This window comes from Aquila chrysaetos, chromosome 2 (assembly GCF_900496995.4).
Source record: "Aquila chrysaetos chrysaetos chromosome 2, bAquChr1.4, whole genome shotgun sequence".
Lineage (NCBI taxonomy): Eukaryota > Metazoa > Chordata > Aves > Accipitriformes > Accipitridae > Aquila > Aquila chrysaetos.
In genome coordinates this window covers 8,696,327-8,723,746 of record NC_044005.1, presented here as the reverse complement: position 1 = coordinate 8,723,746, position 27,420 = coordinate 8,696,327, and the positions used below count along the sequence as shown (strand labels likewise).

General features: G+C 41.6%; 1 protein-coding gene across 10 annotated transcripts; it reads right to left on the bottom strand.

Moving 5' to 3' along the window:
* Window positions 1-1,954: 1,954 nt before the first annotated feature.
* Window positions 1,955-27,402, bottom strand: LOC115350264 (protein phosphatase 1 regulatory subunit 1B-like). Of its 10 annotated transcripts, none has more exons than XR_005933731.1 (5): window positions 26,899-27,402; window positions 26,475-26,520; window positions 26,242-26,306; window positions 25,970-26,093; window positions 24,370-25,677 (listed from the first exon to the last, which is right to left on the bottom strand). XR_005933731.1 is itself a non-coding variant. In XM_041127996.1 (2 exons), the coding sequence occupies exons 1-2, from the start codon at window positions 27,238-27,240 to the stop codon at window positions 3,856-3,858; spliced, it is 354 nt and encodes a 117-aa protein (XP_040983930.1). In that variant the 5' UTR covers window positions 27,241-27,402; the 3' UTR covers window positions 1,955-3,855. The 10 variants fall into 10 exon arrangements, 2 of the variants coding, with proteins under 2 accessions (XP_040983930.1, XP_029891565.1); XR_005933732.1 differs by having other exon boundaries at window positions 25,970-26,081; XR_005933730.1 differs by having other exon boundaries at window positions 25,970-26,306.
* Window positions 27,403-27,420: the final 18 nt, after the last annotated feature.

Genomic DNA, 27,420 nt, shown 5'->3' with positions numbered 1-27,420 from the left:
GAAATGTTTCTCTCTGCAGAGAGGTTTTACATTTAGATATCTCCCTAGGACAGCTTTGTTTTAGTAGTCCATCAAATACCTATTAAGTGGTGCAAAAATTGCCCTGTACTTCTGAAACGGTTGAGTCTTTATGCTTATTCTGCTCCACTGGCAGACTATAATCTGTGCATCTGGCTCTGCACACACAATTACCTTCAGCCTTCTGAGGACCATTGCAGTCAAATGGTGGCTGCTAATTATGCTGTAGTTAACATATGTGGACTACAACTGAAAACAGCACAAGAGTATTTAAGAATTGCTATGTTATCGAATAGTTGGCAAAGGAATTGAGGGGTTGGTTTTATTTTTTTTGCCTGAGGGTGGATAGGTAATTCTTTCAAAATAACTTTTGAATGTCAAGTTGAGAGGATTAGGCTGGAGTTTAGAAACGGTTTCAGAGGTACAGAAGATACCTCTAGTAGATGGTTACAGCTGTGCTGAAGATGTCTTAATCATCTCTGGAAACAAATCCTATTCAACCAGAAGTATCAAGTTTCCACATGATATGTTTTACAATGTTAATGTCCTTCAGCCACAACTATGCATCCATAGTTGTTTTGGGTCTGCCTGTTGGTGATAATTAAGATGATTCACTTGCTTTTGTTACTGCTGGTAATTTAGAAGCGCAGCTTCAATTTAAAAATCACATTTGTTTAAACTTGTTTTTTATTACTTGTGTTAAATTCAAGTTATGCCCAACATCCTTATCTGTTGCTTTTCAAATTACTTTGTGCTATTTTGAGACAACTTGGGCAGCAAGTGTCAGGGCTATGACGCACCTGGATTGTGTGCCCTTTCAAGATTTATTCTCCCAGGTCACTAGTTATTGCCTGTTTCTGTGGAATTCACAGTTTTGTAACTGAGGGAACCAAAACCTCCAGACCCCTCTGAATTCACTGTAATGCTCTCACGGGCCTGACTTGGTTCAGTACCAGTAGTTGGGGGTGGGGAACTGAAGGATGATTCTGAGACCTATTTCATTGCAAATACAATGTATATCTTGCTTTTTAGGTGTTCATCCACTCTGTTCCTGGTATCTTGACACTCTCGGTGGAGTAAGGTCATTGGGTCTGTCGAAGGCTTGATTTCTTGAAGACAGTTTTGTGTGATACATTCAGAAATGCAGAGTGAGGGAGCTTTTGCTTGCCTCTGCTTGCTTTCAAGTGTCTGTTGAGCGAGATTCTGATGTGTTCTGCCAACTGTCTCTGAATTAAAGCAGCAGAGATGGGAGTTCTGGTACTGAAGTGTTTGAAGTGTGCAACCTGTATCTGTTGTCTTGTTTCTGAATTAGACTGATACATAACAAATCGATACCCATCACAGTTAAAGCCATGCTTTTCCTTGAGAAGTTGATTTCTCCCTTTTACATACATAACTTAAACAGCAATGGAAGGGGAAAAAGGTATGTATGTATCTTAAAATTCTGCAAAAGCACAGCAGCTGTCAGGAGACTCAGGCTTGTGTTGCCTCTGAAAATACTTATTTTCTTTTTCTTTTGTGTTGACTTAATTTCAGGTTAATATCCATAAAATAAACATAGATGGAAACCACATGTTAACAAGTAATTAGTATTGCTTGCTTTTGTAAACTGCAAACACTATTTCATAGACCACAGAGCACAGGCAGAATACGTATGTAATCATATAAATAATAATGGACTTGAAATTAGGCAAGTTAACATGTCTGATTGTGTTTAATCTTTTAGGTTAGTTTTGATGTCTGTAAGTTGGCTTCAGTCATTGTTAAGAAACATATCTGACCTTTATAAAACTTATGTAATTGAAACTATGTGCAAGTAGCAGGCATTCAGAAATCATCACTGTGCGAATGGTTTAACCCCAGGGGAAGCTTTAATTCTGGAAGCAGTATCAGATTTTTTCCAGTAAATGAAAAGTAAAAATCCAGAGAGACTACCTAAGTGCACAAAGCAGTGTCCATCTTTATTCAGAGATGATAGTAAACCTGTTGTACAGTATTTCTGAGCAGCAGGAGATTATCCTGCTGTGAACACATGAAAATAAACTTACTTACATTTGGCACGTTCCTAAATTTCCTCTTTTTCTTTTCTCTGTAGGTAAAATCCAACGCTTGCACACTTGGCATCGGTGTGTTTAAGGTGTGCTCCCATTGAATATGGACTTGCTGCCTCTTCTTGAAGTACTGTTGTACTGTTTCATTTTGCTCAAGTAAGAGACAAATCAGGATGACATCCTGTAGTCAGTGGGGAACTTCATCAGCTATTTCAGTAGAGTGTAGGATTTGATCCACACTTTAGGGGGATGGTGGACATTAATTGGCAAATCTAAATAAAGGTGTGAATTCATTTATAGGTGGAATTTAGTTAGCCGGTTGTCAGTCATAAGCTATTTTGTTGCCAAATTGTATATGGCATGTGTCCTATGTATTCAAATGGACATAACTGCATATCTACATGAAAATCTTAATTAGCAAAGATGCTGATACAGTAGAACATTGTGAAGACATAAAGTGCAAGCTTTATACTAGGTTTTTGAATGACGGCTTTCTCTTGGCTAGCAATCTTGTGTAGCTCTGTAGGTCATGCTATTATGTGAAGCAATATATTTTGTCACGTGAAGTGCTGACTCAGAAATAGGCTCTTAACGGTGTTAGAAGCTGGGCACGTGCACACTCCTGTAGCCGCATCTTGTGTTCTGTGGTAAGGCACCCTGTCTGTCGAGATGGAGCCCAGCCCAAGTATTAGGGGGGTTCTGTATGGATGCAGTTAACTGCAGTGTCAGTTTTTCAGCAAAGCTTTTGTACGCCCAAAAGAATTGATGCTTTTGGCCCACCTCATATAACTTGTCTGCATTTGCCATGGTTAATTTGGAATTACTTCTCTCCATCCCTTCAAAATGGTATTCCATTATTTGGCTTCTTGGTCTTTTTTGGGGGGCAGTACTGAGTTGTGTCTTGGTATCTGCATTTCTGGAGGGGGGTGAGCTGTGTCCCTTTCCCCATGAGCTCTCCTGTCCTGTGTGTAGGCTGCTGGACTCTGCACTTCTTATTACACCAAGTGGGTGGTGGAAAGCAGAGAGGGAAGAAAAAAGGGAGGTTGGCCCTTGCCAACCTTCTGACAGGGTGTCTGTCCAGGGAAGCTCCTCGACTAAGAAGTCAGACCCTCTACCTTTGAAGTACGTGTAATGGCTTGTTCTTGAGCTTGATGAAAGCAGGATAGGACCTTGAATAAATCATGCAAGACATAAACACCCTTCAAGCATGAAAGCCAGTTCCTGTTTGTCTGCAAGATGAGCAATTTGGCAGCGAAGTTTGCAAGAGAGGCAGAAGGTGTTTGCTCACAGGGACTGGGTATTCTTAACTTCTGCTAGCAGTGAGGAGAGCCACTGGTCAAGCCAGTACTGCTACCTCTACCCTGCAGGAACCAATGGATTTGGGGATTTCAAGTGCCATGGAAAAAAGGAAGGCGAAAGTGAGTGTGGAGATAACAGCTAAAGGTAGCAATTCAGTCTATGAACTTACAGCTGTCTGTTAGGTGATTATACAGTGCTCCGTTCCTTGGTTACTTATCAGAATTATTTGCAGATAACCTGCTAGCGGATTGTAAGGATCTTTGGTAACTTCTTGTTTTCTGTTTCCTTGTTCTGTACCAGTTTGTAAACTGGCACAGGTATGTTGGCTGGTGGGAGTGGAGCGGGGTTAGCTTCAGTTACTGCCGCTGATCACTTGGCCTCAGCTTGCTGTCGTGGTGTTCTGTCCTACCCGGATCTCAGCACATGCATTTCTTCCAAGTCTTGCATCCTCATGACTTTAGATACTTTGAAATCTGTATTTTGAAAGTTATCTACTGTTCTGGAAACAGAATGACAGAAAATACTCTTCTATATACTCCTGCTGCAATCTTGGCACCAATATTTTTATGGGAATATATTACATTTTCCATTCAATATCAATTTTAGTCTTATTCTCTTATGCTCTGGATAAAGATTCAATGCTGCTGAAATCCCGCAAAGGTGGTACCTGAGCAGCCTGTTGCCCAGGAACTCAGAACTGGCAATGAGAAATGCTGGGAGGCGTTCAAGAGGCTTCCCAGCTAATTTAAAATGACTATTTGGGGAAGTCTAATAAAAGTGGAAAAAGAAGGTGGTCCAGGGAACTCACAATACACAGTAGATCACCAAAGGACTGTTGCACCCCGGGTAGCATACTTGATATTACTAGTACTGGCAAGTATATCAGACTAAAGCTGAAGCACAAATACAGACCCACAATTCACTTTTCTGGATGTTTTTAATACAGGAATTCTTAATTACTAATGGAGTTGAATACCTGTGAGTACAATGTATGCTAACACTCGCTACTTTAGATCCAGATTAAAAAATATTGAATACACACCTAGCAGGTAAAATAGCTGGAAGTGACTCACTGAACTTTTACTGGGACTTCTGGAGGGTGCTGGCGAGCAATGCCTATAAATCAAGTATGGTGGTTCTGATTTCTTTCTTTGATTTCAGTACTGTGGTTATATGAAGAATGAAGGCAGAAAGGTAAACCAATAAAGTGTTTGTAATAGTACCTTAAACCGTAATTATTCCTGCCAAAAACTATTCCGTGCTGGTGGATGTAAAGTTTGCGTTCAGAGTTTCATGTCTCTTGTCTTAGAGAAAAATGATTTATTTCTTTATATGCGTTTGTTTCTGCTTATCATATCAGAAGTGAGGAAGGAAGAACTATGGACCCTGGACTGGAAATTCTGGTTCTGTTGATGCTCTGTCAGCAACTGCCCAGCTGCACGTGCCTCTGAAATATGTTCCTGTGTTTGAAGCTGGTAACAATTTAAGATTTTTTTTGGTATCTCTCAGCACTGCAAAGCCTGCAATACTCACCAGAGTGCTGCAGAGGATACTAATTGATATGTGAACTGATCTCCATGTCTTGAAAGTAATTGAGGCTGACATGCTCTGATGATGGGAACTCATACATGGAGATCTCAAACGTTGCTTTAGATTTCTTTTACTTGGACTTCTGGAGAATGCGTAATGCAACATTTTCTAACAGTAATTTGGGGATCATTTGAAGAAGGAGACCTCGAAACTTCACTATAGCAATGACCTTGGTGAATCGTCTCAATTTGGGACCGATAAATGAAGTATCAGGAGAAATAGGGGGATGTTCCTTGCTGAAATACAGTATTTTTTCAAAAGTTTGTGTAGCTGTAGATTTGCAGTAGGAACATGTAGAAACAGACTTGCGTTTGCTAAGCTACACTTAAAAAAACCAACTATACTTAGTATACTTGAACATGTAAGTTTAACAATTATGCTACCAAATGAGCACTTAGATGCCAAGCAGTTGTATGTTTCAACATTAGATCTTTCTGACAAAACTAAGCAGGGAGCAATTATACTTGTCACTATGCCAGCATGGCAGAGACGGTACCCATAAGGACAACAGTGTCGTGCATCAACTAGGATGGCATTTGTGCTTCACATCCCCAAAATCAAAGTCTAGCTGAGGCCAGTACTAGGCAACCTATTGTTTATTAGAAATAAATGAGCATTTTATAAAACAATCTTGTTTTGCTAAGTGAAGACATATAATGATGTATGGGTCAGAAGGAATACCTCTAGAGAGCAAACCATTAACAAGGCAGTAATAAAGATCTTGGGTAGTCTTCTATACATGTATGGTATTAGAGTGACAAGAAGATTAAATGATTATTGGAATTAATTCTTACAGTTGGGTTGAATTTATTGAGTCCTAACTGTTGCAAATAGTAGAAAGCATGAAGGCAATTAAGGAATGTAATAAGAACACACAGGCATCCCACTACATGCCAAGGAATGAATGGTGGCATTTTGTTAAAACATCTTGGCTAAAATAAGCCCAAATCCTTATTTATTTTTATTAGTGTTATTATTTTAACATTTCTGTTGTGGTTTATTGCCAGGATGCCTAGACAGTGAGTGAACTGTAACTCTCGGTTGTTACAAGCTCACTCAGTGGCATGTGCAGTGAGAGCTTCTCTTCCCTTTAGGCATTCACCTGCCATCCAGGACACTCCTGTTTCCCAGTTTTCACCTTACTTCCATTCCAGATGTTCTAAGCCTGCATGTCTATTGTATTTCATTTAAGAATTTGCTCCCGTTTATTTTCTAAACTGTTAGAATCCCCCAAGACTGCATTCAAATGAGACATAACTGAAGTATTTGTGGTTTCTTACAGGGATGTGTAATGTATTAGACACATTTTCTGATCGCTAGATTTATTAACACGGTAAAATTAGCACATGGAGGATTACCCATTTATGCATTAATATGGCAGTTTTAACTGTCCTGTCAATACTCCTTAAATACACTAAAAAAAAGTCCTGAGACTTGATTATAGTTGACAATTTCTGTAGGTGTGGGTATTTTTAAAGACTTCGGTTTATGAAACAATTCTGAAAAGCTCCATAGTATCTTACAAATGAAGAGCCGGTGTTTTCCGGATGGCTTTATAAATAAATTTGGTAGGTGCAGAAATAAGTAAAGGTATTTCAAGAGCTCCAGGCGTGTCTTTTCACATAATGCTATGGTGAGCTAACAGAGGAAATTAACTTCCTTTTGTTTGCAAAATATAAAAACCCTCAAGTTCTTAACGCTTTTTCCACACTGCTGGGCGAATTAAGCTACTATGCAGGTTTTTCTTGTCGATCCCAGGTTTCCATGCATACCATGTTCATGAACCCTCCTACAAAATCTCACAGAAGAAGGGCCAGAGTTAGCTCTAGACAGCTCATGCGGACGCAACCCAGAGCATTCTGCTGGGTCAGGTATAGGAGAATAAAGTGTACATGTGTAGCTGGCCTATAGCAGAAACTACGAAAAGCACTTACTGCTGTGTTTGTGTCATCTTTCAATTCTTCTTCCTATTTTTTTAAAAGTTGGTTTAACTTACTATGCAATCTGGGGTCATCTTACTGCAAAAGAGAGACTTACTGAAGTTCTCTAATATCTGCAAGAACCTCCTTATTTGTTCCCTGCCTTGCTCTTCTTGGTCTCATACTATTTCTGTTCTATAGGCGAAGGTGAACTTGACAGTTACCAGGATGATTTCCAACTGTCGGCTCGCCAGCACAAGCACTGGGACAGCACCAAAGAAACAGGAAACACACTGTTTTAAAATAAATGTTTTTAATCCCCAAACTGCAGGAATGTTACTGAGTAAGTGCTCTAAAAGCACTGTTGTGCTTGCTGACGTTTTGGGCCATGTGGCTTCATGCAGCATATTGAAAAAAGAGTGGAAAGTGCAGAGTGTTGCACGAGCCTGCCTTGTTGCCTGTCTGAATGAGCAAAGGGATCTCGTGCGTACGCAAACCTGCTGAACTGGTGGTCCGAGAGGTACTTTGTGTAACAGAACACATGGAGGAGCTTGGAATCACTTATGAATGTGATCAGCTATCGGAAAGGTTTTAATATGGTTGATATTAAAGCTGTGTAAATGGAATAGTCTAAATATATACTTGGAATAACAAACTATTGCTAATCTTCTGGAAGGAAATGGTGCTCTGTCATTCAAAGATTGTTTTTCCCAGATTTTAGACAGGATTTAAGCTCTTTTTTTTTTTTTTTCCCCATTATCTCCAGTATAACTAAAATAAACCTGCTTATTTCTAAAGGTATGTTACATAGTTATTCTCAAGGAGTGAAATTAAAACGTGTAAACTTTAGAAGCCAAGGAGAATCTAGGTTTCTAAAAGTGCAGCTTTATTATGTATATAATAAGTATTCTGTTCCGTCAAGATGGTTTCATTACTTTACATTTCATGAGCAGAATGGTCTTGAAAACTGTTAATATGTACTCTATGGGCTTTTAGAGAATGATACAAACTAGTGTATCTCTTTAGCTTCCCTAAGAAACTCTTCTCTGAATGCCAATAACAATTCTAACCTGGGTTCCTTGTGGCTGGAGGCACCAGCAGAGGCCAAGGCTTCCCTGTGCAGACAAATGTATATGCTGTACGTGGTGCTGTGTGGATAAAAAGTGAATTGTCCTGCCAGAGAGCTTATTGTTTAAGTGTGTCAAACAGAGAGTGGATGTTGTATTTTTCATTTTACAGACAGGCAAAGTGAGGCAAAAAGCTCCCCAGTTGCACGTAAGAAATCTGTGCCAGAACTGAATTGGAGCCGAGAACTCCTGTTTCTCTCTCATTCCTCTGCACCACAAGACTGCTGCTGCTTTGGCCTCTTCTGGACTTTATAATGACACCAGCAGAGGTAATTTATTTTGGTAATTTAAAGCACTGTTGCGGAAGTCTCTGTTCGGTCTAGAACCCCATAAGGCAGAGAGACAAGGAGCACGCAGCCAATGTACTGGAGGGAATAAACAATACATGAACAGAAAAGGATAAAGAGATGAGAATACCAGCTAGCCAAGTCACAGTCGTAAAACCAGAAAACCCTCACCTTTCCCCAGCCCCTTACCAATTTTCGTCAAGCTTTTGCGGACATGGGTGGCAGGGAGGGGAATGTGCGCATGGCTTCGGAGAATTCTTGAAGGAGAACAAAGTCATGGCTTGGGGGTTGCTTCCCGAGAGCCCCTGGGGAGAACGAGGGGTGGCAGCGGGGAAGAAAGCAGGAAAGCGTTCATTTGGAAGTCAGATAAGGAGGCAGTAGAAACTCCTACTAGATGTGTATCAGCAAGGCAGGAGTAAGACGGGTGTAACCTGTGTGGCCTGTCGTGTGCTCCATCAAGGCTAAATTGCAAACTCAAGGGATTCTGTAGGGACGGCAAGGGGACATTAAAGTCCCAGTGTCCTATTTTCCTAAAGCAGACAGACTCGGGGAGATTGCATGGCTCCAAAACGTGCTGGAGACGTAGTGATGCCTCTGTTGGGTGTGAGATTGCAGTACCGTGCAGCAGGCGACTGATGGATAACAACGAGCCTGCAAAGGGCCCAGTGGGCAACTGTTTGGGGAGAGAGGAGGAAAAAAATCAAGATAATCGTCAACAAGATGTGCAAGAGGAGCAGCAGCATAGTGGCAGCCGGTGTCATAGGCAACAGGACTGAGGAGGAGGAAGCGGTGCTGTTTGGGAATCGGCTAAGATGTCACCCATGGTATTTTATGATGATGCCCTGCAATGCGATCTCTGTTTACGTTTTAATAGATCCATTTAGCAAACGCAGTGGTAGGATTCCCGCCAGCTCTGTTCAACCAACTTTGTTTTCCTTGCTAATGAGCGCTAGCGGAAGGCAAGCGCAGACAAGCAACTGCTTGTGCCAGTCCGACAGGCAGCTGTGCCTGGGTACAGGGGAAGTGGGGCTGAAGTTTGCGCTGAGCTCAACTTCTCTCCCGAGTAAGGATTTTTGCCAAGCGCTGCCCTCAGACCTCTTTACGCTTTGCGCTTGTATGCACGTGTCATGTTACTGGAGTACAAACCGTCCCAGTAAGAGTCGCCCGTTTTGCACAGTTCAGTGACTTACAGTTGGGGAACCCTGAAGTGGGATCTTCTTGATTTAAACTCAGGGCAGCTCAGCAGACATGGCAGCGCCTGCGTGACTGCTACACGGCTTCAGTAGGTGGCAAAAAAATTTCTAATTGCAGCGCGTGGCTCAACAGCAAGTGGTTCAGGTTGAGTGCAAGAGGCAGAAAACTGTTCAGAGAGAGTTCGCGTGTTGATAGAGAGAAAAGTCCAGGCTGTGATCCTAAGTAGTCCCGAGATAAAGCCGAATGGAGGCTTTTTACCATGGGTGACCTAAAGCAATCTTGTTGGGTTTTTATTTCCGTGCTTTTGTCCTTAAAAAGCCAGAGGGGAGAGCATTAACAATGAGTCTGAGGCATGGATACGAAGGAGATGGCGTGAACCGAGAGACCATGGGGCACACAGGGGCTGTTGCCTTCTGACCTCTGTTGTAGTACTTGATTTGCCTGCTGTGTTCCTGTGCGGATTTTATAAATAGCGGTAGCTCTTAACACCACACACGCTTGGGATAACAGCGTGAGGTGTGTGCAGGAGCCAAGGCTACGCTTGGTTGCCGTTGTACATTATGTAAGAAGAGATGATAAAACAAGTTTGTTTCCTTTCACTTAAGTTTGATAAACCCGTGGAGCTCTCCTGCAGGTCTGTTTGGTTACTAACAGTTTAGCAGGGTTGTACTTAATGCCCTGAAGGCACTGACAGTCCCTTTAAGATCATCATTCTTAAAAACCAGGGCAGGTCTTAAATAGCTGTGACCATTCATAGCCTCCATCACGGGAAAGTTGAAGATGTTTTTTAGTACTGTGTTGGGTCAGGCTGATACGGAGTTAATTTTCGCCATAGCAGCCCTCCCAGCGCTGTGCTCTGTATTGGTAGCTAGAAAGGTGTTGATAACCCACCAGCGTTTCGGCTACTGCTGAGCAGTGCTGGCACAGCATCAGGGCTGTCACCCCAATATTCCCCCCCTCACCGGCAGGCTGGGGGTGGGCAAGATCTTGGGAGGGGACATAACCAGGACAGCTGACCCAAACTGACCAAAGGGATATTCCATGCCACGTGATGTCTGCTCAGCTATAAAAGCTAAGAGAAGTGTGTGTGTGGATGGAACGGCATTTGTTATTATGACATTTGTCTTCTGGAGCAACTGCTATGCGTACTGAAGCCCTGCTTTCTGGGAAGAGGCTGGACATCGCCTGCTGATGGGAAGTAGAGAATAAATCTTTTGTTTTCCTTTGCTTTCACTTTATTAAACTGCCTTTATCTTGACCCATGAGTTTTTTTCCATCTTATTTTCTCCCCGCCCTGTCCTGCTGAGGAGGGGAGTGATAGAGCAGCTTGGTGGGCACCTGACATCCAGCCAAGGTCAACCCACCACAAGTACACATTTAGGTTTTCCCTAAGTCATGGAAAACACTTGGAAAACACATGAAACAAACCCTAAAACCTTCTGAAAAATCTTAATTGGGAAGCAAAGTCACATACTGCCTCTGTCTCCCTTGTATACTTAAATAACATATGGGAGAAAACCTCCTCACACAACTGCAGACCTCACCTCCTGAGATGCTCTCAGGTGGAGCGAAGGCAGCTGTGGCCCTTTCAGAAAATTGTACAAATCCCCTGGTGTAATGCTGCTTCTAAATGCTTTGTAATATTTATACTATATTTGTATATTATAATGTTTTGTAATAAAATTATACTCTGGGGTGTTTGGGGTGTACCAGTGCAATTCCAAGGGCTTCAGTCACCTTCATCAGTGCCAGTAGTGCACTGGGCCCCTTGCTGAGGCAACTGGTAGGAGACTCACCTGTGAGAGAAGGTGGTGGTGGTGGTACTGTACCACTTGCACCATGAACCTGCTTCAGACTGTGCTGACTGAAATGAATTCCCTTAGTCCTCGGATGTTGGAAATGAAACAATGAGTTTTTCTAGAAATAAAATGGGGTTGGTCAAGCTGGCAGCTCTGGCAGTGAACACAAATGCTTTTGACTCAAAAAAAACCCCCAATGCTAGCTTATTGTGAAAATTATACTCTTATTTTGAGGGCACTTTTTATGTTCTGTAAGTGGGGTAGTGGTACCAGTGGCTGAATTTTACACTTACAGACTGACTAAAAGAAACTTATCTAATGTGTTTTTCATCTGGGACTAAGAAGTTCCCAATTTCTCCCCGTCTTTAGTTAACTTAGCCTGACCCAGATCTAGACTTAGCTCCATAAGACAACTTTTTCATTAATTTCAATGTTGTCTAAATCTTTGGAGTAAAAATTTCTATTTCAACATCTTCCCTGATGTTTGTTTTACCCTTGTTTCATTCTTACTGAAGTTTTGCATTTGTTGCTTTCTCCATAAGGAAACAAAGAGTAGGTGCCAATATCATTACATACTTGCAGGTTGTAAATCCGTAGTTGGCTTGATATGTGCACATAGCAACACAGCCTGCATTAGTAACATAGAAATATACACAACAGACTGAACTCTACAAATAATTGTAATTTCCCTAGCTTATGGTGCTTTAACTCAAGTACAGTATATAATACAGCTTGTGTACCACTGAAATCTACTTCCATATGAAAATCTCCCAGCGTTAAATGTATAAAACTCAGACTTCAGCCATATTTAAAATTTCTTTTGGAACAGAGGCTACTGTGAATACATTAGAATTAGTGGTAAAATTAATTAACAGCCAAGAATATTAGTACCTAATCCTGCCACACATCTGTGAGAACTGCTGAATTCAGGTTTGGTGGGATGACTACAGGGTGGGAGCCCTAAACTCATCAATATTTTCCTTGCAGAGGTCATAATGTAGAGGAAAAAAAAGGGACCCCCTCCCCTGCAGCATGCGGTGGTTTACAAGTGTATATTATAGAAATCAATCTTTGTAGAATTATTTTCCATATAACATTAAAATGATGGGAAGCTTACAGTCTCTCTGAAGTGCACGTGAGTGTGGGGCATCTAAAGATAGGGTGTCTGCCCTGTACTGAGGGGTATGTGCTGCTTTGGGGTTCAAATATGATCCCCTCGAAAGTACAAGCCCCGCTCCATGGCCTCTTCTCCACAAGACCCTGTAGTCCTTCACCTCTCCCATGCGCTGGAGAAAACCACAGGAGAGAAGACAGAAGGTGGTAAAGAGGCTGCTTATCCCTACTTGAACAGCCTGTGAGTTGCAGACTCTGCTCTTCAGTTAATGACTGCAGATAGGAATAAAATTCGGTAATAACAATACTTACTACAATAATCAATGTATGACAGGATGAATGCCTGGGAGCTGAAATTGGATGGCATTCAAATTAGAAATAAGGTACATTATAATGGCAGAGGCCAAAATGAACCATTCCAGCAACTTGCCTACAACCAAGCAAGACCATGGCGCTGGAAATACTAAAATTAAGATTGGATTTTCTTTACAAGAAATGACAACTACTCATTTACTACAGCATCGTGTTTAAACACTGCTACGTATTTTCTTTTTTTCTCCTCAAACTCATTTCACAGACAAAATGCAGGAGAACGGTTCTTTTAACTCTTTAGCCAGGAGTATTAACTTCCATTGAATTCTTCTCCCTTCTCGCCCCCCCCAGTTAAGAAATTGTCACTCTTGTTAGTTCAGTTTAATAATTCTCTTAAAGGCATCATGCCCCCTACACTCCCATAAATTCTCAGCTTTCCTTAATTTGAAAGATTAAATGTTTGAACTTCAAACACTTAAAAAAGATGAAACCATCTCCCTCAAAACGCCTGTGCTAGCCTGACCTTTCTAAATCTGGCTCTGAAGCGACACCTGAGCCGTCAGCAACACTGGATTGTTCCAGGACTGCATGGATATGGCCCATGCTGCAGGTGCAGCTCTGTGCGTGAAAAGAGTCATGCTTGTTTAGCGTCTTTGTCTTAGTTTTTGAGTACTTTCCGTAATAAAACTACAGACGAGCTCCTCTGCACAAAGGAAGGAACCAAAGGCGCAAGTAGCTTTTGCAATCACTTCCCTGTTCGTTTGGTTGCCTTGATAGCAGCACGTCATGAAAGCATTAAGAGCTCTGAGCCGATGTTGGCGGCATTTGGTGAGTACCAGAAGAACAACTTGTGTAAAGAGGTAGTGGAGCAACTACCAAAGCAATTGCTGAGGAAGATGCCATAACTCTTAATAAAGGACCTCCACATGCATAACCCTAAGCAAGAAACCTCCTGGTTTCACCTTCCAGAGCAGAACCAAGTGCTCCACCTGGAAAGAAGCAGCTACACCATTACTTAAGCAACTACTCCGGCGATATCTTAACATTACTACCTCCTGCTGTTCATTGCCACGCTGGGAGAGGGTCAGCACTCGCGGGGTTCGATAGGGAACTGAAGGAAAGGTAACACCTCAGATTTGGCTTTCAGAAGATGTCTGTCTGTGCTTATGGTGTATCTTACGTTTGTTTAGTTCAGGTGTATAATTTATCAATTTTCAGGAAAAACTTGCAAAGCTGCAGTAACTTTGGGACATCCTGGAACATGGGAATGACCAGAAGCTAGTAAAGGACGGTATAGGGGACAGTTCTTTCCCCCTTAGAAGGATGCATAAATACAATGAAGGTTTTTAACTTGCACTTGTAACACACATGAGAGCAGCAGGAAAAAGGATATATTTAAATACTACTTATGTATTTCATAACTATATTCAAAAGGTGTTGAAAAACAATAAAAGTTATGGGAGAAAATGATCCTGAGAAAGAAAGACAAAAGAAATAAGCAATTCACAGGAAGAGGAGAACTACGAGATGGGAGAAACTTGCCTGCTAAATTGCGTATTGCACAGTGAGACATTGAGTGGTGTGTTTTCACAGTCTAATACATGTATGTTTAGCTGTGGTATTTTTGCCCCCATTTCCTCATAAGTTAAGCGCTGCAAAGAAATAGTTCTGGTTAAGCTGGAAAGAATGGAGAAATGGGTGGTATTTCTAAAGGAGAGGTATTTTTCACTTACTGGGAAGGTTTGAGAATTCTGCTTGCAACACTGTTGGCCCTGGATCCTCTCCCTTGTTTATATTTTGAATTTTCAAGTCACATACTGAATTATGCCAAGTGACAGAAGGGAAAATGTCTGTGTGGAGCAGAGTCATGCTCCCACGAGGAATCGGCTTCCTTGGCATATCACTGTTTTCAGGCACTAGTGACCCTCTGAGTGAGAAATGGAAAGAAGAACGATGAGCCAGATTTTCAGACAGGCACGCACAATTAAGCACATTTGAATGTGCCTTATTTACGCTCTTTAGGAGTTATTTGTATTTCGCTCCTGAACAGTTTGAGCCTACTGTAACCTTATTTAGTAGCCACACAGCTTGCTGCCCTCTTCAAGGGCTTGATTAGCTTGACCTTGCTTTCATCCTTTCTAACAGCGATGTAGCCCCTGACTGGGTAGAATAGATTTCGGCCAGCTGTAAGGCATGCACAGTAATTACAAGTTAATGGGGGAAAAACATGAGCTAGGTGTAGGATATACATATAATGCAGGATCTATGTGAGTATGGAGCAAGAAGGCGAGAGGCTGAGTGTGTTTACTAAAGGTTTCTGTCAGCATGCATTTTAGGCTGTGATTACAATTAGCATTTTCTTATGAAGCTTCTTTCTCACTTACAATTTGCAAGACTGTACACATGGCCCATTGCTTCTTAATGTAGCAAACATCAGTAGAAATTATATATGCTCTCATGACTTGGCTTACACTTGAACCCAACTTTCTGGGTGAGGAACAACTGACTTTGATGCCTCATTTGACCACTGATACCATTCATGATGTTTTTACGCAAGCACACTTGTGCCAGAACCATAATAGTTAGTCTGGCTTTGTAGTACATAGGTTTATACTGTTGTCCAGCTTCCCAGATGAGAAGGGAAGTCTACATGCATAAACATGTGTCTTACTGTAGTAGGCAAAATGGTTCATGCATGCTTTAGCTGAGTTCAAAAAACTCAGTGGAAAAGCTGAAGAGGCACGGCTGTGGAAAAAAATTGCAAAAAAAGGGGGCAAGAAGTAGATACAACTTTGTGGTTCACAGTTTATTTAAAACCACTTGCAAGGGGGTCAGTACAAGCAGTCCTAAAATCTGTCTTCTGGATTAAAGAACCGAAAGAAGAACTGGAATATTGCAATTAGCAAAACATACTAAATTATTGGCAGAGTTCAATGAATGCAGGTAGTCCACCTGACTTCAGTGCCCATCTTTCTGTGGCCAGGATACATGATAAGATAAAACAAATAGAAACTCCTCTCTATATAATGGAAATTGTTGATAGGTTGTCTTTTTCTTTAATATTGATTTTTCTGAGCACAACCTTTTGTAAAAAAACATCATCTCAAGAAACTCTTTGGCTGCGTACACCAGTCAATGACACTTAGTCCCATTAGTGGGAAAATGGACATAACCACCTAGGGAGTCTCTCTTCAAGGAAAAGAGAAGAAGCTGTTGGAAGACAGGCTGAACAGAATCTCATCTCTTACTCAAACTAGTTAGGGATTTTGACCAACAGTGTATTCTGTTTAACCACAGAAAAACCAGTCCAAGAGGATGTTCCCACAATGGGGAGTTATACAAAAAATATCATCACTGTGACCAGAACGCTGGTGAGAGACCTGTAAAAATCTCTGGTTTTGTAGTTCTTGCCTCCTGGGTCACTCTGAAATAACCAAATAGTGAATTGAAGGGCTAATGATAAAGTGATAGAGTGCAATGGACATGGTACAAAATATCTTAAAATACTATGAAATTGGCCTTAACAATAGTTTGTTAAAAAACAATGAATTGTAAAGGAAAATGGAAGTGTAAATAACTTTGATTTAGGAAATAATAAAGACTTGATGGGTTTTGGCATGTAACCAGTCTACCAGATCCTTAATGAAAATATGCATTCAAGAGCCACTGGGAGCTTTCTCCATTGGTATGATGGAGGAAAATATCCCATGATATATGCCTATTGTGTATTAGGTTTTCATGAATCAGAGAGGTTCTGGCTGATGAAGGTACACAAGGATAGCCAATGCTAGACTAGCTTGCACTCAGCCATTTTGGTAAATAGTCTATTTGGAGGAGAAACATCAGAAATTTCTTAGTTCTTCAGAATTACTTCCTAAACAAATGGCATAATTTTTAGGGCCTCTGAATGCAACAGAACAGACATGTAGCCCATTGAAGATCATCCATGCAAAAAAGTTAGTATTTCAATTCTAGAATGTCTAGAAGAATGCAAGGTGGTCCTTCAAAAGCTTCTTCCTTTGATGCTTAATACTCTAACATGCAATGGAAAGTGGGCACGAGTAGCTGAGACCAAGCCTGTTATTCAGTGGAGAAAAGTTTTAAAAAAGAAAAGATGAAGCCCACTCCCAAATTACCTTTCCCCTAGGACAAAACATCCTTGACATTGTTTTTAAGACTTAATACAGACTACTTGCCTGGACTTGCAGTCAAAGTAGCTCCCTTATTGCTTCTTTTTAGGAAAAAAAAACAAAGAGATGGGAATGGGTCCATGAACACAAACATGCAGGGTCAAGTCTCAAGCTGGCATTGCTGCTAACTCACCCGGGCACTGAAGTGCCCTTGATTCCAGAGAAGGCGTTAAGAACAGACAACGGGAGTTTACTGCTGCTGCAGGGAAATCAGGCTAAGACATAAGCCTGCGTCTCCTGAATGTTAGTTGAGGTAGAGAAAACATACACCACCTCCTGCAGATTCTGCCAGTATCCTGAGCAGGGATTGGCTTTGAGCATTAAGGTGAAATCCAGTCATTCTAAGAAATACCATCTATCCCCCCAAAATACTTCTTCTTGGGGAAAAAAATAAACACACAAAGATTCTAACAAACAGAAGTATTGCACAAAGGTCCTTTAGGCCTGATGATCAAGGACCTACGCGTGGAAGCTGTTATCAGTCCTCCTGCAACTTTGGATGGATCAGCAATATAAGGTATGCCCCACTGTACATTCATTCCAGAAAGCAAGAGGGTCGAGCTATGAAGAGTCGCCACGTAGGACTGATACGGGCTAAACTGCTTTGTGGCTAGATCAATGTTCCCACCTGCAAGAAGTACACTGGGTTTGGATTCCAGAAATAAGTCTGTTGCATGGGAAATGTGAGCCATCCTATTCAGCACAGTTTGTAAAAGTAGCAGCCATCTGTCGGGGTTTATAGAAGGCTGAGAAACACAGGATGTTTACTTTTATTCAGATGTGCAGTGGATGTGCCTTGTATGAGCAGACTTGTTACAATACTAATAAAACAACTGGGACATTAAGCTCAAGAGAAAAGCTTGGTTTATGTAGTAAAATTGAATGTGAGCAAGATAGAAAGCCTTACAAATATACATGCACATACGCATATACATAATCATTTAAGTAAATGTCAGCAGAAAACAGGCCAGACAGAAATTCAGAACAAATACGGCACTAACTTTGAGACTAAATTGACTGCTTTCCTAAGTGCTTTCTGGAAACCACTCCCCAAAGAAATAATCTACAAAAGGTAAGATAAGGAAGGGTCCAGTTTCAAAATAAACCTACGTGGCAAAATTACGAGCTGAGATTAATTTAGATAAACTCTCCAAAAGGCCATTTGGCCTTACTGACAAAACTGAAACGTTGGTGCATACAGCTTGAATCCAGGCCCTCTAAATATGAGACAAAGGCATTCCCTTATCATTGGCAGTGATCACCAAGACCACATAAGACGCTTGAGAGGGAACTGGGCTCAGGTGTCTTCGACTACAGGAAAACGTCATCGTCAATGCAAATAACTTCATGCTGCTGCTAATGTTAACCACCAAAGGGGAAAAATTCCCATAAGAGTTCAAAGGATGCAAGCAGAATTCTGCAAATGCTAAGTGAACGCATCCAAGAAGTAACCAAAGATGCAGATGGAGACGCTGGCAAACAGCATTAGCAACAGCTAAGGTTGTTTTTGCCAACAAAGGAAAAAGTTAAGTATAGTAAATCAAATAAAATTAAACATGTAGCAGCAATAGATGCCCTATTTTTTTCTGCAAATGTCTTTTACCATTTTTTTCCCCAAGAGGTAATGAGTATTTTTGTAAATCTCAGTTGAAAGCAGACTACCTTACTTATATTTATGTCTAATGGCTTGAATAAGCAGGTAACATTTCAGATGGCAAATGTTTTTGCAACCAAAATAAAATAAAAAATTCTGCATACATGGCATTCTGGTTGAAATATCCTGTAGATGATCACCAGCAGGACCAACACGAGATGGTAATTTTCTTGAAGAAACAATTTGAATGGGATGATAGGCAACGGTACTGTACGAAAGCTTTGGCATGTGTATTTGTTATAATCCTGTCAATTTGTTAAAAGCAAAGCAGTGAGTTGCAGTGGGGAACAGGAGGCAAGTTACATTGCTTATCTATATGTATCAAAACAGTTTGCTAAGTGCAATTCTACCAGGAATTATGAAAAAAAATCTCTAAAGCATATTCACTGTTGTTTATTAGAATGGCAGTGTGTAACTTCCTGTAACATCCCAAAGAAAAATAGCTGGATCACACTGGGAGAAGGCCTGAGGTGGGTTTCAGTGGGTGTGGAATTACATTTGATGAGATCAGAACAGTTAGAATGTCAAGGAATGAAATTCTGGATCAAAAATAGTGTACTTTGGAAGAAAGTTTGGTAACTCAGAAAGGATGTTTTATATAGAAGATGGAGAAAATTTATTTTCCTGTTTTCCAGGACATGGCTTACGTAACACTCACTGCAGTGAGTTTTCAAGAAAGATCATAATATGAATTTGACGTAGGTATAAATCAGTAAAAAAAAATAAAAATCACATTTTAAAATTGTACTCAAGCAGGCATTGAACAGCGTTGCCCAGGAGCATCTCACACTCAGGGTACAAGATGGTGATAAAATTTCCAGAACTAAGCTCTACAAAGATTATAGGACTAAAAAAAATTGCCTCAACAACCCATCATTAAACCTCAGTAACTGCAAGAAACTGGAATTATTCTAAAACAAACGTGCAGGGAAGAGCTTGTTTGAAGGGCTCTCATTAGTACTAAAAGCTCTCAATATTAGAATTTCATTGCCTAGTGTATTTTTAATGGACTTTAACACATGAAGTATGGATGCACACCTATAGAATTGCAGTTAGAGATCAATCTGCTCAGAGGTAGGAGCTCATCTAGAAAGACACATATTAGAACTGAACATGACTCAGAAGTGCACAATTCCATTAAATATTTATTTATTCAAGATGAGCGAACAGTCTATGTGATCTGATTATTTTTTATCTGTATTTGAGCTGAAATGGCTCAAGTGGGAGCCACAATTTCTTTGAATGTACTAAATATAGCTTAAGATGAATTTTCCAGAGGTGTCTGCTGGTGCTGCTTGGTGCCTTAGCAAATCATGGTTTTAACTCCTCCTTGCATCTTCTTAAAAAGGAAAATCTCAACTCTATTTTTGATCTTCTCTCATTCAAGTCTTGGCTATTGATTCTTGCTATAAATCCTTCCAGGACCCACCTGACACTGGATAATGTTGAAAATTCTCTAAGTGTGGGAAATGGATAGCATGTCAAAGAAACCACTCAATAATGATAATATGCCAAATCTTATCATAACATATCACAGATTTTACATTGGCTCAAATTCTTCTGTATTTACTGAGTTATCTTACCCTAAATCTGGTGTCTAGACTTCTCTATAGAACAGATTTTTAAAGCTGATAATGGTGCATTTTTATTTAGTGGCAAATAAGCTTCTAAACTCATTAATGTGTTGTATATGAATGTATATTGCAATTATCGTAGCCTGTTAAAAGTATAAGGACAATTTGATCTCATTGGTGCCCTTGGGCATCTGGTTTTTAAAATTTTGTTTTATTTGAACCTGTTCATACCTTTTGGCACTGTAACAGGACGTGAAAGCTTATAATACTCCATCTTGCCAGATAACACAAGAACAAATAATACAAAGCAGTTTTGAAAAATAAGTCAGTCATTCACCCATCTCCATTCCATCCAAGATCTTGACAGACCTCTATCAAATTCAGCCTTAAGTTTTTTTTCTTCCGAGTTCAACATCCCCCGTGTATTAATCCTCTCCTTGTTCGGGAATTGTACCAAGCCATCTTATTTCTTGGCTTTCTCTATATTCTTTTCTAAATACAGTCTATACCAAATTACACGGAGTTCAAGATAAGGAAGGATGCATGATGGATTTGTATAATGATGTCTCTCGTATTATTCACTATTTCTTTCCTAACCTTAGCATTCTCGTCTCTTTTTGTCATCAAGTACTGGAGAGGCTTTAATGCCATTCCTTCTCAGCGTTTCCTAAAAATCAGTTCTATCCATGTGCTCCTTTAAAGTGAGACATTCTCATCCCTTCAACTAAGTTTTCAAACTTCCAGCACTTGCACAGAACACCACCATTTTTGTTCTTGTTCCAGTTATCTATTTTTGTGCAGTCTGCTTAGTCAGGAGATTGTTTAGGTGGTTCTTTGCTATTTTTTGTCTAAATCTAATCAATTTCTGTCTTTTTCTAGGATTCATAGCTTTTGGATTTCAATTCCAGTTCCTGTCTCACGTGCAGACCTTTCTAACTAGTCATTTATAGGATATCTGTAATTCCTATACCAGGTCATGAAAGAACTACAACCCTCCTTATTCATACTATTGTCTCAGTGGTGAAATTATCCTATTTGTTTAACCCTGACAGTGGATCTGGGAAGATGTTAGAAAATGCTCTTATAACCTTACTTTTCCCGTCCTTCCTACGGCAGGAGCGTTCAGACGGATTCCTTTGCCATGCTTCCCTACGGCAATGTCCCTCCTGCTGTATCCACGGGCCAGGGAACAGCCAGCAGCGCTGACTACCTTGCACCCGTACTGCCTATGGCTAACCCCGGCTGCGGGTGGATGTGGCGGGGACTACCGTGTTTTGCTCAGTGTGAGGGCACACCTCCTCATGCTCCCAGGAGGATTTGTGTTTAGACCTGTGACTAACACTCAGCTGCTTCTTTCCAGGCAGCTTTGCTCCCGACGCCTCTTAGCAAGTTGTTCAAAAGCTCTGCGGAAGCGCCCTCGGCACCCGTACAGCCCTTCCTCTGCCCAGCTTCGTACCGCAAGCTTTGGAACCCATTAGGACTTATATTTTAAACAACTTATTTTAAGAAGTGCTGCAAGACTCCCTCTGATGTTAAGCATTCCCTACAACGCTGAGCTGAGCTACAGACTATAGAACACTTTCATTTGCCGTAATTGGAAAACTTTAATAAAAGTATCGTATAGGTTAAGGCTGTACCATGAGATGAAGATAAAGCAAGTTGAAAAAAATATAACAAACGCAAATACTTGCTTGTTCTCTTTTATAAAAAAAAGAACAAGATATCTCTATCTCAGTCTACTGCGTCCTCTTTTATAACAAAAAGGACAAGATATCGCTATCTCAGTCTACTGTGTCCTCAGGGTCTCTGTACTTGGGGAAAATCTCAAGTGTTTTATCAACTGCTGCTATAACCCTGAGAGATGCACCAAGCTTGGGAGGGAGCCAGTAGGTACTTCACTGGAGATGTGGGAAGTGCCATGAGAGCAGCAGTTCATATACTTAAAGCACTGCTGGACACCTTAACCACACACTGGTATTTTACTCATTTTATTTCTTTGGTTTGGGGTGTGTAGAGCATGCTCATCCGAAGATGATGGCTTTATACTGGGAGATCATAACAGCGTATACATTGGCTTATCCCGCATTAAATGCAGAGATAACCAAAATGAGGAGACTTGATCACAAAGCAAAGAAATGGAAGCAGACCTCGTTTCATGTGGGATTCAGACATACCCCAGTGGCCCAGGGGACCACGTAGCACAGCGGCAGGCGCTCTCCTTCCAGGCGTAGTTCCAGGCACCAGAGGCAGCCCCGTGGGCGCTGTGCCGGGGGAGAAGCGGGGGGAGCGCTGGAACCTTCAGAGGCAGTTGGGGAGTGACAGTTGGCGAGAGGAGGTTGGCTGAGGGACACACCGCAAGGCCTGAAGAAGGCAGAGGTAAACAGGCAGCGAAGGAAAGTTAACAAAAAATTCAGAAAACTAGGCTTAAAGGAGCGCCTGGGGCCTGAAGGCAAGTTAAGACGCTGGGGGAGGGGAACAAAATAAGAACAAAAACGTGACTTGGGGAGTAAGTGAAAGCAGTGTTGTGCTAGGAGGAGGCAGCTAGCCAGCTGCCGAGGCGAGCAAGCTCCTACTTATCTTGCCATGTTGACTACAGAAACAGACTTCAAATGACGCAGTGTCTATAAACAGAGAGGAAGAATTAGTTCCCATTCTGGTAGTTTTGTCTATGACCCTAAAATCCTTACCGCACGCAGGCACCAGGAATTCAGTTCCTGAGGGCACCGGCAGCGTTATCGCATAGCTGATGCGAGGAGGAGTGGTAGGCAAAAAGTGATAAGCACTTGCTTATTATTACAGAAACTTGGTATGGTGATTACAAACGTTGCCCAAAAGTTGGGACGTACCGTTCCTCCCCAAAAGTTAAAACATATGAATCAGAAGTCAACTGCAGGGTAAACGGACTAAAGAGAATGGCTTTTTGTTACACACGAAATTGATTCAAAAGTAAATAAAAAAATCTCAGATTGTCCTGTTTCAATCAAACTGATGGAGAAGGACAGTTACTTTGATACGGTATTCCACTGTGTTCATTTTTATTAAAAGATGTATCAGAAAAGCCTTGTTCGCATGCTGATTTGCCTCTTCAAACAGCACTGCTGCTTCCTCCATAACACTTTCTCTTTCTGGTCTTTTTCCTGCTGGTCTGAATAATTAGTTCTCTGGGGAGATCAAGTCTTTTCTTGCTTACTAGTATTGGAACAGGCAATATCTGAACTAATCCCATGGTACCCCTGATAATGCTCCTTTTGACAATATAGGAGATCCTTTATGGAGCATTATGTGACCCTTATGTAGACAAATATGTGTCACGATGTGCTACGTGAAACATTTACAAGCTCCAGCTAGATCTATTTATGTTTATCACTCAATGGAGCAGGACTTCCACAGTGGTATCTATGTAGCAATCCTGTCTGATAAGCTGCTATGTAAAAAGCAGAATGCCAATGCGGATGCAAGCTCCGTATTCCTGCCTGGGTGGCCATAACAGATGGTCTATAGTGGAACTTCAGTCACACAAAAAAACATCAAGTGGCACAAATCTGAGTCACTGGTAACAAAATCTCTGTTTTGGAGGACTCCTGACTGCTGTTCTGACTGTTCAGGTACTAAAAGGGACAGTGCCTAACTGGTGAGGAGCTGGCCCTGAAAATTCCTTTCTATGCTATTTTTAAAAATCCCTTTTGTAGGAGAGTAAGGCAATATAACTTTTAAAAAAGATAAGCTTGTCTTGTGTCTTTGATAGCAGTGGAGAAACACGGATCAGAATAACTTACTATTGCTTGTAGATCTTCAGGAAGGGCTGCAGGTATTGAATGCATGCATGTTTTTATACATATGCCTACACACTTGTATGCGAGGTGTTGATCATGTGAACTTGATCTGATGACAGTTAATTTTTCCTTCTTGCAAATTGGTATTATATATATATATTTATACAAACACATATAAATAGATACAGATACACATCTATGTAAAACACCTGTAGTACTTATTTCTTCTCCATCTCTGCGTGGGATTCACATAATCATATAGACTATATGACTAAACACAGACTAAACGGAGCATAGGAGAAGGACAAGTAACAGTGCCCCTTTGAAATATTAGCAGTTTTAGATTCATATCTTATGTTGTGATCTTAAATCTCCTCACAGATGGAGACTTTACAGACCAGAGTAGAAAAAAGAAAGCAACCTGGGAAAAAAAGGGAAGCCAACTCTGTAAACTTTGCTGGCCAAGTGATAAAGAAAAGGTAAGATTTCAGTTTATTTACTGATAAAGCCTGTATTTTTCTTGAATTGTTACCATATAAACATCATCTATTACAAAACACGTCATAAAAATGCTTTATACGATCAAGATGGACAAACATACCACATGACGCATTTTTCATATAGGAAATAAAATAGCTGAATGCATTATTTACCATCTTGTTCAGCTATACTGAAGAACTAATTCTATAGCTATTACACAAAGACAGAACAAAAAGTAAAAAACCCTGTGGGCACAGGATAGTGGACTTGGACCAGTAGTCTTGATTTTTATCCCTTCTATGGCAGTTATTTTAATACCCACATCACATGCTTCAGTTTTAGATTTTTAGTGTTTTACAAAGATGGATTTCATTTAATACTGGGAAGACCAAAGTACAACCACATTAAATGACATGCTCAGCTTCACCTAAAAAGCCAGCCTAGCCATCAGACTGTGCTAGAACTTCCCTTTTGCAGAGTATGCCATCAATAACTTTATGAGCTGCTCATTACATTGTTCAGTCCAGATCAAAAGCTGTACACAGGACAGTGAATAAATCTGAGAACTAAAGTATGTCACTGACAAACACAACTAACAGAATTAAAGAACATAAAAATAACAAAGCAAAACATGTGCATCTGCAGGTTCCGTTCCTCATTGATGGGGGCACCAGGAAGTTACACTGTTTTTGCCAAATTTTACCTTATATTGGTATAACCCCTCCGACCTACATTCTTTGTTATCAACCCTTGCTTGCATTTAGATTATTTCAGATGGTTTAAGTGAATTTAATGTTTTAAACATTTACAAATATGTACAAATCTCTCTTCTAAATTTACAGTTACACAACCATTCTGTAACCATGGCACAGTTCAATCTTAGTTAAGTTTTGTTTTTTAAATACAATTCTTCTGAGAAATGCAATCGATTTACAAAGGATGACAAATTTGCAGTTTTCTGACTTAAAACCATGTGAAATTTTATTTTAAAATATGTCTTGACTGCTTGATTGTCCACCTGTCCAGCAATAAAAATGAAGGGATAGCATTAGGGCTGCTGCGGTAAATAATTTCTTAAGTAGCATTACTGTCTACTTGAGGGAGAAATAACCAGCTTGGTGGGTCAGCAGAAACAGATGCGGGGGTAAAACAGGTCAGAAAAATTGTGAATAGATCATACTGACTCAAAAGTATTTGTATTGGCACGTGTAAACAGGAATGTAGTCTGTGACAGGCATGACAGCAGATGCTGGCGTTGTTGAGGCCTTAATTGTAGTACTGTGTCCAGTCTTGGGTGCTGCAGTTCAAAAAAGATGTGAATGGTTTTGAGACAACACAGGGAGAAGAAATAAGCATCTTGAGAGGTTTAAAACTGTGACAGACAAGGAAGGATTGAAATGAGCTGGAATTGCTTAGTCTATAGGTAAAAAAAATTAGGGGAGACGTATTTTTTAAGATATGCAGGAGGCATACTGAGAGACGAGAGGCAAAACTGCTTGTGTCCATTACAGTTATACTTCAGTAGCCAGGAGCTTTTATTTTAACTAGTGTTCCAGCTTCTTCAACGTGAGCTGGACCAGAGAACTTACCTGGCTGAAAATTAGCAATTTTGAAAGTAGTTTCACAACAGCTTGTATCACTCTAAATCGAGTCTGCCACAGTCCCACCTCCTCTGTTATGCCAACATTGGTACTCGCATACCTGGAGGGTAAGCTGAGTGAGACAAAAGCTAGGTATCCTTTGTAGGAATAGTGATGTTCAGAGGTTCAGGCCTGCACAAACACGGTGGACGTGACTGACCCATCAAAGCAACCAGCTCTCAAACTGCCCTTGATCACATTTGCTAAAAAAATGACTGTACCTCAGAGGGTTTTGGTCATATCAACACAGGAGGACTGCTGCTCATGTGACTCAATTTTTTTTTTCCTGCCAGAAATACAGGGGAAACAGTGGATAGTATTTTCGAACATAATAGTCATATTAACACCATTAGTTGTACTTTGGGGGGAAAAAAAACCCAAACCCAACCGCAAAAACTCCACCAAACACCAAGCCATCAGGTAAATAAACAAAATTTATGATATTTAACAATACCATCTACAATCACTCGTTGTGTTGGCCGCTACGCACATAAATACACCTAAAAAAAAGAAAAAAAAAAAAGCGCAAAATGATTCAGACAGCAATCGCGCACTGGCTAAAGAAACCCCAAGGTAAGGAGTGCAAGGCTGCAGAAACCCTGCCGCCGAGAAGTAAGCCACTGCCTGCCGGCTCCCATTACGGAGCCAAACAAGGAAACGGCGGGCCGTGCCTGACGCGGTGCGGTCCCTCCGGCGGCCCCGCGGCCTCTCGCACCGCCAGGCCGGCCCTTCCCGCCCGCAGCCCTCCCCGGGAAGGGGGCTCTGGACCCCCTTACGAGGGCCGGGCGCGGCGAGACAGCGACTTTACCTCAGCATTAGCAGGGTTTTACCTCAGCATTGCCGTTTTTTTTTTTTTTTTTTTTTTTTTTTTTTTTTACCTCAGCCGACGGGCTTCGCTCTGGCGGCGGCCAGCGCTCGTCCGGCCCGCAGAGGCACGAGAAGCGCGATGCCGACGACGAGCCGCCGGCCGCCGCCGCCGCCGCAGCCCCGGCCGGCACCGCCTCCTCTTCCTCTTCCTCTTCCTCCTCTTCCTCCTCCTCCTCCTCCGGCAGCGCTCCGCTTTCCCGGCTGTCCCGGCGGCGGCGGCGGGCGCCAATGAGGCGGCGCGTCCCGGCGGCAGGCTCCAGTGGGCGGGCGCGGGGGGCGGGCCGCGGGCCGGGGGGCGGTGGCAGCACTCTCGGTTGTGAGTGAGTGAGTGAGTGTGTGTGAGTGAGTGCCATGGCCGGAGCCCGCTGAGAGTGACAATAGGAGCGAGCCGGAGCGCGACCCCGACGCCCACCGGGACCCCCCCTCTCACCTGAGCCAGCCGCCGGCGGAAGAGGCCTTCCCTCCCCTCGCAGCACCGCCGCGCCGCCCGCCCGGCCTGCCCCCCCCCCCCCCCCCCGCCCCGGCTCCCGGCC

Bases quoted from the DNA above. Each gene is read 5' to 3' on its own strand.
- LOC115350264 (XM_030035705.1), bottom strand. From the start codon at position 27,240: ATGGCACTCACTCACACACACTCACTCACTCACTCACAACCGAGAGTG.